We start from the raw sequence: 17,290 nt of genomic DNA, 5'->3' as shown, positions 1-17,290 counted from the left end.
TTGAGAACAGCCTTCCATGTTGAGAATGGGAGTATTGACTGCTTACTTTGTGATGCCCCAGGATTCAGAAAATGATCATGGATCAGGAGAAGCAAGAAGGTGTGTCCACCAAGTGCTGCAAGAAGTCCATCGTGCGCTTGGTGCGGAACTTGTCTGAGGAAGGCCTCTTGAGACTCTACCGAACTACAATCATTCAAGATGGCATCAAAAAGAAGGTAACCACAGACTCCCGCAACACCCCCAAAGCCATCCTGACCCTGGTGGGAGTTTTCTTATCCAGCCCCTCTGGTCATTGTATCTCAGTGTTCCTTTGTTGCCAGTAACTCAAAATTTCCTGTCATGCCCCCAAATTTGGGGAACCAGAGCGATCCCCATTTTATGTGGAAGCTGGAAGCAGAAAAGAGCAATAACTTGCTTTGACCTTTGAGCGGCATCCTTTGATAAAGCAGTGACCCAAGGCAGGTGACCAGCAGTGCAGCCAGGTGTGAAAGAGAGAAAGAACAGTGGTGGCCTGTTGCAGTTCAGCAGAGTAGTGCTGGGAGAAACTAAGTAACATGTAGAAGGCAGGAGATTTAGACTAAGCAGCCAGAACATTTTCCATGGAGATCTGAGGAAACATATCCCAGAGGAAGGAATGGCAGCAACCCAATTAGTATGCACTGCTGGGGTTGTCCGATGGGAACAATACATCTCTTCTGTCTACTAACTTATCCACTTCTGTAAAATCTAAAGTTTAGGGCCATTCCCGTAGCAACTGTAGCTCAGCTGCTTTCCACATATTCTAAAGCATATGTTTTTCAGGGTTGGAATAATTTGAGATAGCCCAGCTGGGCACTGAGACCAAAGGAGAAGGTGCTGTGGGGATAATCACTTTTAATTTCCTGATCTTTTTTGTCTGACTGCATTCTAAATCTCTGCCTTAAGAAAGCTCTGCTTTGATATTCTGTTTTCTTAATAAGCTGGCAAGGTCATTTTCTTTTTTGGCTTTCTCTTATTTTGAGAGAAATTTGAAAAATTCCACACAGTTCAAAAAACGACTTAATACCATTTCTAACTTTCCAAGTTGACAGCTCTCATCGTGTTTTTATATGTTTAAATGTTTTTATACGGTTTAAAATAAAACAGTAAAGTCGCCTTGACCCTGCCCCACGCCACAACCCCAGCCAGCTTGACACTTGTCCCGTGGAGCAGTGGCAGCGGAGCCCTGTGCCCTCGTGGAAGGACAAGAAGAGCCCAGCCCGTCAGCAGCGTCTTGAGCTGCAGCATCTGCGTAAATCAGCATTCTCAGTGGGGGGATCAAGGGCAAGAAAGGTCTCCCCCAGTTTAGGAATGGAGGGGAAGGCCCTCGCATGGGTGCCAGCTGTGTCTTCCAGCTCCTATCTGGCACCATATCCACCAGTCTGGACCAGAGGGAGTGGGGCACAGGTGCAGCAGATAAGATCACACGACCTCAAAACCAAAAGGGCCTGATAATAGGGACCTCCTGCCACCACCACAGAGCCCGGTTTTCCATCTGGAAAGGGCCACAGTAGTGTCTGTCTGCATCTGGAATTGGCTTAAGTTTCTTGCAGGACTGAGGATGTGCTCCGGTGGCCTTCTGACCCGCTGGAGCCGAGCTGTGAGTGTGCCGCCGTCAGTCTTGTGCCTTTGCCCCGGATCCAGCCCTGTCGCTGGGCCTACAGGCAGTGTGCTGGGCTGTTGGACTGTGGAAAGTGGGGAGATGGGAATGCTGTGTTTTTATGCTGTGCTGTTCAGTTCTCTGAGTCGTTGCCTAACTCTATCTCATTTGAGCCTCACAAAACCACAGAAGAGTTGGCAGGGCAGGAGGCAGGTCCCCATTTCATGAATGAAGTGCTGAAGGGACTGAGCCAAGTACAGTGGAAAGAGCACAGGCTTTTAGAGTCCCTGTGTAGGTACTGCTTCATGTTAGTGACAAAGCCTGCCGGCCAGCGTTAACACACCCAAAACACCTCACCCCGTTCTCCTGCTGAGGACAGAGACAGGACGGGGCTCCGGGCGTTGTGCTTTGCCTTCAGACGCACACCTGTTCTGCCAAACTCCACCTCTCTCTGCTGGTTGTGAAAATCATTTCTCTCCCAAGCAGTTTCCATTTTTCGTCCTGTATACCTTTCTTGAGATGCTCACCACCTTAACCGTTCAGCTTCAGTACCTTGGGAAAGGTAAAACAACAAAGGTAGCTCTAGGTCCTCTGCCAGTTTGTTTAGAGAGGCGCGTGGTAGGAATCCCCCGAGGGCACTCAGTGAGGAGAGATTAATGAAGGCTGCTTACTTTTCCAGATGAAAACCCTCAGGATTCCCACACAGCTATGGGAAATTCTCAGGTCGAGGCCACGGGACACTGGGAGCAGCAGCAGACATTAGGACATTGGTCAGCAGCGGAGCCCAGTGGGCTGTGGTGGTCCACCCAGGGGGCTGCAGGCTGTACTGCTCTTTCTCCCAGCTGGAACTCCTCCTCTGAGCAAAGCAGCAGCATTACTGATGACAGAGCTTTGGCATGGGGGCACTTAAGAGTTTTTGAGGCCAGTGGCTACAGCAGCAAACTGTTTAGCAATGCATTTTGTTCCAATCTCAGAATTATCTTCAGGAAATGTTAGTGAAAGCAGGCATCCCTGTTGTTCCACTAAGGAGCAGAGGTGTGAAGCCATGCCCACCCCCCACCCCCTGGCTCTGCCCCCACCTTGTGGGACGTACCCCCCTCTCTCTGCAGATAGAACTGGTGGTACACCCATCCATGGACCAGAACGACCCTCTGGTGAGAAGTGCCATCGAGCAGGTCCGTTTCCGGATCTCCAACTCAAGCACAGCAGGCAGGCAAGTGGCAGAGCCCCGTAAGAGTTCATTAGCTGAGCTGTCTCCATCCTAAAGCAAGTTTCAAAAAAAGCCCTTTGTTTATGCTTGTGTGTGAGATCAGTGATTTCACAGGTTTAGGGTTTGTGACCCATGATCCCCTGGTCTACACAAGGATCAGTTTCCAGGTTCTTTAAGGACAAAACAAATCTTAACCATTCTTGAGTCTCTTCTGTCTGTATATTGGACAGACGACTCCCAGTCACAGGCCCTGTGATGTATGGACCTCAGCTGGGCTCATAACAGCTCACAGATGAGTCTAGTTGCTTTTCTGAGGTCTCCTCTGGTTTTGTTCATAAACCACCTGGTGGGCTGAGAGGAAACTCAGGGTTGGGAGAGAGTTCTTAGCTGGGTCTACACTAGAAGTTGGAGTAGGCAGGCAGGGAGCTGGTTCTGGCCTGCAGATGTTGTTCTGTGTGGTTTGTCCTCTGCTGGCTCACATGTATTTTGAAACAGTTGCCAGCAGATTTCACATAAAGGTCCTCATTCCTGGCATTTACTAAAATGTTAGAAGACCTAGCACATAGGGCTCCCTGTCTTATGAGGCAGCAGCTGTCCCCGGGGATGGTCACCACCGCTGAGATGTCTTCGTGACCTGGCACATTTTATTCATTTCCATCATATGCTCAGCCCCTACTAGCCTTTGAGTTTGAGACCCCGGGGCCAAGTGGCTTCATCCCATTCACATTGACAGATCCTGTCCTTTCTCTCAACAAACGATCACGATCACTTTTTATATTTAAACTACAGGGTTAAAGTTTCCCAGCCTCCAGCGCCCCAAGGGGAGGCAGAGGAAGAAAGTCAAGGAAAAGAAGGTCCCAGTGGATCAGGATACTCTCACCAGAATGCTTCCTCTAAACCTGAAAGTGGACGGATGAAAAAAACAGATGAGAAAATGGGTATAACCCAGCTTAAAAACTACCACCCCGTTGTAGGTAAAAAGCCAATTCCTGGCAGCATCTGATTGTATTTCACTGGTTCGGATAATGATGTTCGAGTCACTTGGTATCCCACATTTGAGCACTGGGATGCAGTCGGGGAAAGTCAGGTCTCATCTACCACCTGGGCCATGTGGGGCTGGTCACGTATTTTCTACCAGCCTCGGTTTCCCCATCTGCAGAATGGGGCGAGTAGTTCTTGCCCAGCAGTCCTCACAAGGCTGTTGAGAGACTCAAATGAAAGTATGTCCGACCCCAGTACGAGAATGGTTCACAAATACTAACTTCCTCCATGTATATCCTTGGGCTGGAGCATTCTGGGAACCAGTCTACCTCCCCTGATCCCATAAGCCCTCAGCAGGTACCGTCACTGGCAAGTCTGAGCGCCCACTTACTTTTCCCCACGCCAGGTCTCTAATAGGCTCGCCTCCTCCCTCACTCAGCACCAAGCTTCTCTCATGTGAACGTGTACTGGGCTGGTGCAGCTGGCAAGGCTGTTGTCACTAGGCGCTCTGGTCCTCTCCTGACCAGTGCATGGGTGTGGGTGGAGGAGAACAAGCTTGACTTACAGGGCACAGACCTCAGTCAAGCAGAAAGTGCCCCGGAATCGGACACGGCAGGTCCCAGGAATTCCAAACTGAAGAGGTAGTTTGTGTGACTGCCCTTTCTGAGGGCTCCAATCACACAAGCCTGGCCTTTGCTTTCGAGGTTTCACGGTCAGAAAACGTGCAGATTGAAGGGGGCACATGATACGATCCCCAATAGCACATGCACGTGCAGAGGCAGAGGCAGTGGGATTGGTCCTCAAATGGGCGAGGGTGACAGTGGAGAAGGGACCTCTGGTCACTTGTTATTACTACCCTGTTACTGTATCTCCCTGTCTCACACCTGTCTTCTCTCACTGGGGGAAGTCGAGGAAAGCTTTATCTGTATCAACAAAGAGAAGAAACCACTTTAAAAGAACGATATTTGGGGATTTTTGCACAGTCCCCATCAAGCCGGAAGTCCCTTCTGTGGTGGCTGTCAGGTCCTCCATGCTGCCTGTCTGCTCCTATACACTCCAGCCTCATCGCCTGTGCTCTCCTTCTCCCTTGTGCCACCAGCCTTCCAGCCTCCTGGCCCTTCCTTGGATGGCCTAGCACACACACATCTCAGGCACCGTGCATTGCACGTCCCAGTGTCTGCGTGGCCAACTGTGGGACTTCACTCCAAGCCTCTCCCCATGGAGACTTTCCCTGGCCTCTCTCTCTAGAATTACAGCCTTTCTATCCCTTTTTTGCTGTATTTTTCCACTTACCAGCTATATCTGACCTACCATTCTATGTATTTTATCATTGTCTGTTTCTCCCCTCTAGAAAGTAAGTTCCACAATGGTAAGAACATTTGTCTGTTCAGTCCTCTGCTGTCTCTCTGACATCTGGGACATAGTGGCACTCAATATTTATTTTTTGATTGAATTGAACCTGGGGTTTTTCAAGCACTGCTCTCCCTCTTCCTTGCCCCAGTTCCTGGACTTGGGCGTTCTCTAGGGTTTCTGCCCAAAATGCCTCGCCTGCGGGTGGTCCACGTGTTCCTGTGGTACCTGATCTACGGACACCCTGCTGGCAACATGGTGGAAAAGCCAGCCCTCAACAGTGAAAGGAGAATGGGAAAGCAGGAGCCTGGGCGAGCAGGAGCCCAGCCCTACTCCGGAAATGACTCGGAGGCCTCCTCTGATGCCCCATCCAGAGACAATGAAGACCTTGGCACCTTAGAGGCTGAAGTGGAGCTCCCCACGGAGACAGGTGAGCTGCCTACGCCATGCCTGTGACTGAGGCGGGTAGGTGTGGGGGTATCCAAAGAGAAACACAGTTCCTTATTCTTACTGCCTGAACCAGCTGAATTACCACACAGCCCACTGATCATCCAAACTTCCTGAACCTCTGGGCTCCTGTGTTCTCCTGCTTCCTGCCTGACCAGTAGGATTCTGTGGTCAAAAGGATCCGAGTGACCTACTTGTGAGATGACGGGGTCCTCTCTACTGGGTCTGACACCGATTTTTTCCCTAGTGTACGTGGATGAAGCCTCGTGGATGCGCTACGTCCCTCCCATTCCACTCCACAGGGACTTTGGCTTCGGCTGGGCTCTTGTCAGTGACATTCTCCTCCGCCTGCCCCTCTCTGTCTTCGTTCAGATTGTGCAAGTCTGCTACAAGGTACTGGCAGCTCCCGAGGCCACCACACATCCTGCGGGCTGGCCCCTCAGCTCCAGGGCAGAGGGCCTGCACTCACACAGTCAAGGAGGAATACTCGAAGGCTTGGGGTCACTTGGATGGGTGGGTGGGTGGGTAGGTGGATGGACGGACGGACAGATGGATGTCTTTCAACAGAAGATACTTGAAAGACTAGGAGTTGTTCTTCTAGATAGGTAAGACAGGTAGATAAGTAGCTAGCTGGATCGACAGACCGTTACAGTGTAACAAATAAAACACATTGTTTTTAGGAATTTGGTAGATATAGAAAAAGGTGAAAATAAAATTACCCATAACTTCGTCACTCAGAGAAAGAATTAACTGCTAATGTTTTTTGGTATGTTGTCTTTTTTTTTTTTTCCCCTATGCCCACGTTTTTGTGTGTGAGAATGTGGCGGGGGGGGAGATGTCCTTTTTTTTTTAACTGACTTGAGACTGTATTTACTCTTTTATTATCTGTTCTTTCCACCAAACAGTATGTTGTATTTCCACATCATTAGATTTTTTTAATTTGGTATTAAGTAGATTCATAGTATTCCTTTATATGCATCTACTACTCCGATTACTCTCTTTTTGGACACTGAAGTTCCAATTTCTTGTTTTTATAAATGACATGTTGATGAATACCTTATGGGTAGACATGTTTGTGACCAGCTCTTGAATTTTTCCCTTGGGATAAGGATAGAAGTAGAATCACAGGCTTCAAAGGGAATGAGTATCCTTCATTTTTTTTAATATAAATGAGTATATTGCCCCCAGAAATGTTTCAGCAGTTACTGTGCCCACCAGCAGTAGATGAAGGCACCTGCCCGTTGTCCCCAGCAGTGGTGGATAGGCTGGAAGGGAGGGGTGACAGGACTGAGCAGAGATGTAGGGTGTTTGGGGGCAGGGCTGTCCATTGGACTGATAGGCTCAGGGAAACTGCAGCCGAGACAATACTGGTGAGTATTTTTTCACAATCCTTATAATCCAACCTGGCCTTGGGATGAGCTGAACCTGAAATTTACCTCTTCAGGTGGACAACCTCGAGGAGTTTCTGAACGACCCTCTGAAGAAACACACGTTGATCCGGTTTCTCCCCAGGCCCGTCCGGCAGCAGCTTCTATACAAGAGGTAAGGGCATGGAAACCCATATGGAGCAGCTTCAGGCCCCCACAGGCCCCTTAAAGTTAGGATTCCAAAGGCTCCTGCACCGGGAAAAGGAAAAGGCTTCTACCTTCCAGGTTGTACAGACGATCGATTTTCACTCATTCAGGGCCCCGTGCACCTTCTAGATAAAGGACAGGGGCAAATGAGCTATGGGCTAGTTCACCTAAAGTATAAAGTCTGCTGACAAAGGCTACGGGTACTCGAGTGTTTTTTTTCTTTTCTTTACTTTGACTTACTAAACCAAACCCCAAGTGTGGGACCAATGGTCCATCACCCTAGTTGGGTATTAGGAAGATCGTTCTGGGCCTAGGCACCTTGCAGGGCTTCAGGCCAGGCCCCCAGGCACAACCAGGTAGAAAAGGGGAGAATTGAATTGCATTCCTTACTCCAGACACAGTCCCGGAGGCAGTTGAGAGTGCGGTGTGATGGGAACCTGCCACTCCCTGTGTTTTCCAGGCGTTACATTTTTTCGGTCATGGAGAGCCTTCATAGGCTGTGCTACATGGGGCTGCTGCAGTTCGGTCCTACAGAAAAGTTTCAGGATAAAGACCAGGTAACGTCTTTCAAGCCCAAAGGAATGTGGTCCTGATGGCTGGATATGGCATACACACCCAATTCTGATTTTGCTGACCATGGGGGCCCCTCCCTTCTACCCGATTTCTCTCTTGTAGGTCTTCATTTTCCTGAAGAAGAACGCAGTCATCGTTGATACCACCATCTGTGATCCACATTACAACCTCGCCCACAGCAGCCGGCCCTTCGACAGGCGTCTCTATGTCCTCGACTCCATGCAGGATGTGGAAAACTATTGGTTTGATCTGCAGTGCGTCTGCCTCAACACCCCACTAGGTACTGTCAGCTCTGCTGGCCTCACTGCTTCTGCTTTTCTGTGGGACCACCAGGATTTAGAGCTGGATGGGACTAGAGGTGGCCTAGCCTGTGTTTCAGACTGCTCCCGGGGCCTGGCGTGTCCTCGAGGATCCCTCAGAGGACAGAGGTGGGCCTTGAATTAGGGGGGCAATGGGGCCCACACCCAGTTTACTCCCAGGAGCTCCACTTGTGTCTTCAGTCATTTGTTCAGTAGATATTTATTGAACACCTACTGTATGTCATGTCCTATGCCATGCAGATGAAAGCACACCCCATCCCTACCTTCATGAGACTTAGCACACAGAGATACAGAGTGGGATGTGGGCTGTGGTGGAGATAAGCAGGGTGGTTGGTGGGACCCAGGGTGATAATGTGAGGGGTATTAAATGGGGTGGTCAGAAACGCCCTGCTGAGGGGGAGACCTTTGAGCTGAGACCCAAAAGATGAGCTGAGCTAGCCAGGCCCAGAGCTGGGAAGAACGTTCCAGGCCAGGGACACTGCAGGTGCAGAGTCCCTGAGAGGAGCTGGGAGAAATGGAAGAGGCGGTGTGGGTGAGAAGGAGAGCAGCAGCGGAGAGCGGACAGGTGGACAGGAGCCAGCTGCAGAGGCCTTGCACAACATGGCGAAGGGTCTGGGTTTTATTCTAAGAGCAGTGAAAAGCCATTGGATTATTTTATTTGTTTATTTTAAATTTTATTACGATAACATCTTTATAACAAAAAATTTTAACCATTTTTAAATGTACAGTCAGCGATGTTGATTACATTCACCATGTTGTGCAGCCATCACCACTGTTCCTAAAAGGTTTTCATCACCCCAAAGAGAAACTGAGTACCCCTTAAGCAGCAACTCCGCTTTCCGTCCTCCCCCAGCCCCTGATAACCACTAATAAGTTTTTGTCTCTACACACTTGCCTATTCTAGATATTTCATGTAAAGTTGGATCAGGCAATATCTGTCCTTTTGTGTCTGACTTATTTCACTCAGCATGGTGTTTTCAAGGTTCATCTGTATTGCAGCACGTATCAGAATTTCATTCCTTTTTGTGGCTAAATAATATTCCACTGTATGGATGTACCACATTTTGCTTATCCATTCATCTGTTCATGGACGCTTGGGTTGTTTCCATCTTTTGGCAAATGTGAATCATGGTGCAGCGAACATTGGTATACAAATATTTGTTTGAGTTCCTGCTTTCAAGTCTTTTGCATATATACCTAGGAGTAGAATTATTGGGTCATATGGTAATTCTATGTTGGGTTCTTTGAGGAACCTCCAAACTGTTTTCCACAGTGTTTGTACCATTTTACAATTCTGTCAACAGTGGATTGGGGTTTTCTCTTTTTTTCTCCATCAGCCTGGCTAAAGATTTGTGAACTTTATTGATCTTCTCAAAGAACCAACTTTGGATTCATTTGTTTTTCTCTATTTTCCCTTTTTTGTCACTGATTTCCTATTTGATTTTCATTGTTTCCATTTTCGTGCTTACTTTGGGTTTAGTTTAATCTTTGTTTTCTAGATTCTTAAAGTAGAAGCTTAGGCTATTGATAAACTAAGGGCTAGGGTTAGGCCAATTCCTCCAACACTTGTTATTTTCTTTTTTTCTTATAATAGCCATCATAGTGGATATGAAGCAGTATCTCACTGGGATTTTGATTTGCATTTCCATAACAGCTAATGACTTTGAGCATCTTTTCATGTGCTTTTTGGCCACTTGTGTGTCTTCTTGGAAGAAATGTGAGTCCTTTGCCCATTTTTAAAATTGGGTTGTTTGTCTTTTTGTTCTTGAGTCATTAGACAGTTTTAAACAAGGGAGTAACAAGATTTCTTGTTTTTAAAAGATCACCCTGCATTCAGGCGGCAAACAGATAAATGAGGAAATGTTCACGATCATTAGCCATTGCGAATCAAAACTACAATGAGATTCCATCTCACTCCAACAAGGCTGGCATTAATCCAAAAAGCACAAAATAATAAATGTTGGAGAGATTGTGGAGACTGGAACACTTATACACTGCTGGTGGGGATGTAAAACGGTACAACCACTTTGGAAATTGATTTGGCGCTTCCTTAAAAGGCTAGAAATAGAACTACCATACAATCCAGCAATCCTACTCCTTGGAATATATCCTAGAGAAATAAGAGCCTTTACACGAACAGATATATGCACACCCATGTTCGTTGCAGAACTGTTTACAATAGCAAAAAGATGGAAGCAACCAAGGTGCCCATCAACGGATGAGTGGATAAATTATGATGTATTCACACAATGGAATACTACACATCATTGAAGAACAATGAGGAATCTGTGAAACATTTCATAACATGGAAGAATCTGGAAGACATTGTGCTGAGTGAAATTAGTCAGTTGCAAAAGAACAAATATTGTATGAGACTACTATTATAAGAACTCAAGAAATAGTTTAAACAGAGAAGAAAATATTCTTTGATGGTTACGAGACGGGGGAGGGAGAAACGGAGGGAGAGGGCTTTTCACTAATTAGATAGTAGGTAAGAACTATTTTAGGTAAAGGGAAAGACAACACAATACAGGAGAGGTCAGCACAACTGGACTAAACCAAAAGCAAAGAAGCCTCCTGAATAAACTGAACGCTTCGAAGGCCACAGTAGCAGGGGCGGGGGTTTGGGGACTATGGTTTCAGGGGACATCTAAGTCAACTGGCATAATAAAATCTATTAAGATAACATTGTGCATCCCACTTTGGAGAGTGGCGTCTGGGGCCTTAAACACTAGCAGGTGGCCATCTAAGATGAATCAATTGGCCTCAACCCTCCTGGGACAAAGGAGAATGAAGAACACCAAAGACACGAGGTAATTATGAGCCCAAGAGACAGAAAGGGCCACATAAACCAGAGACTACATCAGCCTGAGACCAGAAGAACTAGATGGTCCCTGGCTACAACCGATGACTGCCCTGACAGGGAACACAGCAGAGAACCCCTGAGGGAGCAGGAGAGCAGTGGGATGCAGACCCCAAATTCTCGTAAAAAGACCAGACTTAATGGTCTGACTGAGACTAGAAGGACCCCGGAGGTCACGGTCCCCAGACTTTCTGTTAGCCCAAGACAGGAACCATTCCCAAAGCCAACTCTTCAGGCAGGGATTGGACTGGACAATGGGATAGAAAATGATACTGGTGAAGAATGAGCTTCTTGGATCAAGTAGGCACAGGAGACTATGTTGGCATCTTCTATCTGGAGGGGAGATGGGGGTGCGAGGGGGTCAGAAGCTGGCCGAATGGACTAGAAAAGAGAGAGTGGAGGGAAGGAGTGTACTGTCTCATTAGGGGGAAAGCAATTAGGAGTATATAGCAAGGTGTGTATAAATTTTTATATGAGAGACTGACATGATTTGTGAACTTTCACTTAAAGCACAATAAAAATATTAAAAAAATGTAGCTGCTGTGTAGAGAACAGACTGAGGGAGGGGAAAAGAATGGCAGCGGGGAAAGGTTGTAATTTGTCTGAGAGAGATGTGTGGGCACAGCAGTGAAGAAGGAGAAGGGAAAGGTGAGGGAGATATTTTAGGGGAGACTTGCTGTTAGCTTGGATCAAACCTCTTGAAGAGAGCCTTCGCCCTTTCCAGCGTTTTTATTATCATCTCATTTCCTTCTGTGATCTTCTCGAGTACAGGCACTTTGACTTCCATCCTCGGGTCCTAGCAAAGTGCCTGGTACACAGTAGACAGCCTGTACGTGTTTATTGAATGAATGAGGCGGGGGTTAGTAAGGCCATAGAAGCCGTAGAACCTTGAGCCCAGTCTCCCTGGAAGTCAGTCTCCGTCTCGTCTTTCCTTGTCACCTCTACCAGGAGAGAAAGGATGTCTCAGTGGATTTGCACCTGGGAGAGGAATCACTCTCTTCCTCCCATCACAGACCTGAAAGATCAGCATTACCCTTTGATGTTTACAAAGCAGGAGGCACAGATTTCTTCCGTAGAATTATTTAATGCCAGCAGGGTAATGCGCGCTGGTGTTTAGAACCTTTAATGGGTGCAAACAAATTTTAAAACTGTGTGTTTAATAGATTTCAGGCATTCAGTCGTGAGCTACGCTTTTACCGTTTCAGATTTTTAAAACGCCCTACTTCCCCTGCATTTTATATCCAGATAAGGATTTATGAACTAGCATGTTATTTGCACCAGAGTTTTTCAGGCTGACAATTGGTGAATTTCCATCTCTTTTAGTATTTGTGAGCAGAAATGCTACAAGCTTGTTTTTTAGCCCATTAATCAGACATCAATTGTCTATTCATTCAACAAACACTTGAGGAGGTTCTGCCCCAAGGACTGGGAGAAAAACATCCCATCATAAACGTAATAATCATCCTTTAAAGCAGCGGCCCCTCACGTGTGTGTGAACGAGAATCATCTTAGGAGCGTTTTAAAATGCTGACTACTGGGCCCTCCGCAGAGACTCAGGTTTGGCAGGCCTGGTGGATGGCCTGTAAATCTGCATTGATTACAAGCAGCTTGGTGGTGTAGCTGTTATTTGCACATGAGAAGCATACCTTAAGTGCTCTTACTTTCAACTGTCCATTCAAATGGATGGCCTCAGGCAAGCTATTTGTAATCTTCCTGAGCCTTCATCTCTACAGGGGGGTTGGAGGGGCGAGGTGCCTCCACTGCCTTGTGGGGCTCCGGGGAAGCTCTAGATGGAGAGAGGTGGGGAGAGCTGAGTTCTCCTGGCTGCCCAGTGCCCTCAACCCAAGGTCTCTGAGCACATGATGAGAGGGACTTTGATCTTCCACAAACTTCCATAAACTTACTTGTCTTACTCAAGCAATGGTTTTAGTACTACTTTATATTTTCTTGTAAGAAACGCCGTTTTTTAAATTTTCTCATAACAACTTAATTTCTCAACTACATTAACGTACCTCTTGGGCACTCAGGAAGCATATGGCTGCTCCTGGAACCCAGCTAGGCCCAGGGACATGACACTGTCGCAGACTGTTTGACCAGGTCCTTCCCGACTCCCACCCCGCCCATCACCACCAAGTGCAGTCATTTCTGCCCATTGCTTCTGCCATGCTGGCACATGGGAACTCCCCCGGGCTTTCCGTTTTCCTGGGAACCCTCAGGGGAAGACAGGTTTCCTGTGCTTGTGGACTCCCCAGTCTTTTGGGTTCTCTGGTTGCCTCCCTGCCTTCTCCCCTTAGTGGGATTCAGCCTGGCCAAAGACCCCTTTCTCAGGCTCACCCACCGGTGCTTCCTCCTGTCTTCCTGCTCCTGGCTCCCTCCTAGCAGTGTTCTCATAAGGTGTTTTATATGAAGAGGCCCTGTCAGTTTCAGACCCTCTCGTCTATACAGGAGGCCCGTTCACAGAAAGCAGATCTGTTGTCCTCACACTGTCCAGCAGCAGCCTGAAGCCTGACCAAACCTGGCAGGAAGGGGTCAGCATTCAGCTTGTGTTTGGTTTTTCTAGGCGTGGTACGCAACCCGCGCCCCAAGAAGACCAATGGCCCAGATCAGGGCAGCGATGAGGAGGGCAGTCTGCGGAAGGAGCAGGAGAGTGCCATTGACAAGCACAACCTGGAGCGCAAGTGTGCCATGATGGAGTACACCACGTACGTCCCGTCCCGGGCATCCTGACTCCTCCACGGCTACCTCAGGATATCAGAGCCAGAATGGCCCAAGCCCCTGCCTTAGAGGCTGCCAGTTAGTGGCCATGGGCCAAATCTGGCCTCTAGGCCCACATATTGTTAAATAAAAATGGAATCAATTGCCAACACTCAAAAACTAGAAATTTTCACATAAAAATCTGGATTTCTGACTTGGCCATGTCAATCGTAGGACTCCCAATTCTTCATTTCTTCCTGTCAGGTGTTTGTCTGGGAAGGTAAAAGTTGGTTGTAAATAAATATACTACTCCACTCCGTGACCTCCTCAGTTACTGAGGGCGGCTCTTTTTGTGTTCTTTCCCCATCTTTCAGGGGGCGTCGTGAGGTCGTGGATGAAGGTTTGATCCCCGGGGACGGGCTGGGAGCCGCTGGGCTTGATTCTAGTTTCTACGGACACTTAAAGCGCAACTGGATCTGGACCAGCTACATCATCAACAAAGCCAAAAAGGTAGGCACTCGGTGGGGGCAGGCACCCCACACCTGGACCAGCACTCGGGACTGCCCTCACTCCTCCTCCTCCTGTCCCTTCCCTGCCTTACACCTTCTGAACTGGTGAAAGCAGAACAGACCAGGGAAGCAGACACTGACTTCCACATGTATTAAAGGTGGGCCCCAAACCAAAAACCAAACCTATTGCTGTCGAGGTGATTCCAACTCAGAGGACAGAGTAGAACTGCCCCATAGGGTTTCCAAGGAGCACCTGCTGGATTCGAACTGCCGACCTTTTAGTTAGCAGCCAGACTCTTAACCACTACACCACCAGGGTTTCTGAAGGTAAGCCAGGCGCCTAAAATACCTGCCTGGCCTATTCTGTTTCGGGTGGACTCAAAACTTATTCTGCGATGTGGCTAGGTAGCCCTTTTTGAAAGGATTAGTGGAGAGTCCTTGACAGGGTCAGACGAGAGGGAGTACATGTGAGGTAATCAAACAGCTGCACTGGGGAACCCCACCCCTGAAGCCAGCTTTATCAGAGACTTGGATATTTCAGTGCCCTTATTGCTCCAGGCTCTTGGAGATTTACTGAAGCTTATGCTTCATTCCAGTGACATCCTTGTCTTTTAGGAGAACGTCGCCTCAGAAAACGGGCTCACGGTGAGGCTCCAGACATTTCTGACCAAGCACCCATTGCCACTCGGTGGTGGAGGTACGTATGCTGGGAGCTCACCCCAAAAATAGATGTGATAGCAGTTTAGGACCAAGGCAGACACCACAGGTTCAGTTTGGCCTCTCTGGCGTTTGCAGAGCTCATCTTGAAACTGATCTTCTATGGTTATTTCTAGGCAGCAGCAGACTGAACATCTGGGGAGAAGCGAAAGCAGCGCCTGAGCTCAGTGCTGACAGGGAAGAGCAGTTTGAGATGGACAAAGAGCCCACACTGGACAGAAACAAGAGAGTGAGGGGTGGGAAAAGCCAGAAGCGGAAGCGGATGAAGAAGGACCCTGGAAAGAAGATCAAGAGAAAGAAGAAAGGTGACATGATGGTCGCGTGCGTATATCAGGCCTTGTCTCAGTCCGCCCTGGCTTGGAGCTCTGCAGCAGCCTCCTTCCAGCCAGACCTGAGCTCTGCCCTCAGACACAGGTGTCCACGTTCCCGTGAATCTGTTAACACTAACTGTGGGTGATTGCCTCTTCATTTTCCAAATCCGTCTGGCCGACTGGGAGAGCCTGGAATTTCCTGTATGCTTCCCCTGGCTTTCTTGGTCTTTGCATTTTGTAAAGCCTTTTACCTTAGAAACTGTTTTTTCTCAGATCGGTTTAGACTTATAATTTCATTTCAAGCAAAAAAATAAAAAACTTAGCAAAACCATTACCAAGCATTTTGATCAAGGATCCTTCTGTAGGGGAAATGCAGAACAGAATTTCAGATTCTTACGGAATCCAGACTTTCTAGAGCCAAGGAGACTGAATGAACCCTGAAATTATTGCCTTAAGATTGAACCAAAAGTATCCCCTGAAATCTTCTTAAGCCAAATAGTAGTGTAGCTCAACTAGTAAAGAATGTCTGCCTTGAGCATTGTGCGCTTTTAAGATCTATCCACAGGGGATCAAATTGACAACAGCAGCTCCAAAGATTAGATAGGAAACTTAGGGGGCATTGAGTTTATGTTAATGGTGGACAAACAATTAGGAAAAGGAGGGTGGGAATGGTTGCACAACTCGAAGAATGTAATCAATGTCACTGAAGTGTGCGTATAGAAACCGTCGTGTTGGTGTATGTCCTGCTATGTATATTCTCAACAATAACAATAAAAATTAAATTATTTAATAAAAAAAAAAAAAAAACCTTTAGGAAAATTCTCATCACAGCCAACCAAAGTTCTATTGTTTTGTTTTCTCGGCCTTAACTTTTAATATCTACATTTATGCTAATCGGGCCAAAGTTCAAAGTCATGTTGTATCTGAATCTGAGGAAAGCTGGGAACTATATAAGCCTTGCAGAATCTCCTCAGAGCTGATGCAACCCCTAATGCGTGGTGTTTTCAGATGGCCCTTTTAGGTACTCCTCTGGGCAGGATTTATAGTCAAAGAGAGCAGAAGGAGGGCAGCGTGGAGACCAGCGTCATTTTCTGAACCACTTTTCTTTCACCTACACAGACCTTGTGTTGTAACAAAAATCCGATGGCTCTCTTTCAGATAAAAACAGTGTTTACACAGGAGCCCATTTTTAGTGGTATATTTGGCTGCCATTCATAGCAAATAACATTACGTCTGTTAACTCGCACCCAACCCCACCACCCCATTTAGCCTATTCCAGATGTGTATAAGATCAGTTTGGCTCATGATGACCTAAATTCATTTACCGGGCAAAACATATGATAGGGTCACTGTGAAGCCAAATTTTCCTGCCCCACTCTTCTGCCTTTAGCATCAGAATAATTTGGAAGACACTCAGAGAACAGTCTTTTGGAACTGGCAGTGGCATATAGGGTCTGTGTGAAATTGTGAAACCACCAGAGTATCCCCACCATGGGGAGACCTTGGAAAGCCCAGTGGGCAAGAGCTCAAGGTTCAAAACCTCTATCAGCTACTTACTAGCTGTGTGACTGGGCAATTTGCTCTCTCTCTGTTTTCATTTCCCCAGCTATAAAATGTTGGAGCCCTGGTGGCACAGTGGTGAAGAGCTCAGCTGCTAACCAAAAGGTCAGCAGTTCAAATCCACCTGTCACTCCTTGGAAACCCTGTGGGGCAGTTCTTTTCTGTCCTATATGGTCACAACTATAAAATAAAAAACCCACCCAGTGCTGTCAAGTCATTTCCGACTCATAGCGACCCTATAGGACAGAGTAGAACTGCCCCATAGAGTTTCCAAGGAGCGCCTGGCAGATTCGAACTGCTGACCCTTTGGTTAGCAGCCGTAACTCTTAACCACTACGCCACCAGGGTTTCAACTATAAAATGGAGATGATAATTGTATTCATCTCATGGGGTTGTTGTGAACTAAGTATTATTTTAATTATAAGTTAATATATGTGAAAAGCTTAGAGCAGTGCTTGGCACATAGTAAATATTCCATGTTAGCTATTATTATTTATTTAGCAGCTACTTTGTGCCAGGCACCATATTAGGCATTTTATACACAGTCTCGTTCAGTCCTCACA

The 17,290-nt window shown here is 47.3% G+C and overlaps 1 protein-coding gene across 3 annotated transcripts in view; it reads left to right on the top strand.

Moving 5' to 3' along the window:
* Positions 1 to 17,290, top strand: part of GTF3C1 (general transcription factor IIIC subunit 1) — an 89,341-nt gene that overhangs the window by 47,581 nt on the left and 24,470 nt on the right. For 2 of the 3 annotated variants that reach the window (XM_049902796.1, XM_049902798.1), the window contains 12 exons: positions 62 to 215; positions 2,728 to 2,831; positions 3,618 to 3,802; positions 5,311 to 5,589; positions 5,854 to 5,999; positions 7,051 to 7,148; positions 7,641 to 7,737; positions 7,856 to 8,033; positions 13,497 to 13,638; positions 14,005 to 14,140; positions 14,755 to 14,836; positions 14,973 to 15,161. In XM_049902796.1, coding sequence (XP_049758753.1) covers positions 62 to 215; positions 2,728 to 2,831; positions 3,618 to 3,802; positions 5,311 to 5,589; positions 5,854 to 5,999; positions 7,051 to 7,148; positions 7,641 to 7,737; positions 7,856 to 8,033; positions 13,497 to 13,638; positions 14,005 to 14,140; positions 14,755 to 14,836; positions 14,973 to 15,161 — 1,790 coding nt within the window. The remainder of the gene's footprint in view (positions 1 to 61; positions 216 to 2,727; positions 2,832 to 3,617; positions 3,803 to 5,310; positions 5,590 to 5,853; positions 6,000 to 7,050; positions 7,149 to 7,640; positions 7,738 to 7,855; positions 8,034 to 13,496; positions 13,639 to 14,004; positions 14,141 to 14,754; positions 14,837 to 14,972; positions 15,162 to 17,290) is intronic. The other variant, XM_049902797.1, reaches the window with a different exon arrangement.

The sequence above is a fragment of the Elephas maximus genome, chromosome 12 (genome assembly GCF_024166365.1).
Source record: "Elephas maximus indicus isolate mEleMax1 chromosome 12, mEleMax1 primary haplotype, whole genome shotgun sequence".
Taxonomy (NCBI): Eukaryota; Metazoa; Chordata; class Mammalia; order Proboscidea; family Elephantidae; genus Elephas; species Elephas maximus.
Note: the sequence above shows the minus strand (reverse complement) of the source record. Positions and strands in the feature narration are given on the sequence as shown.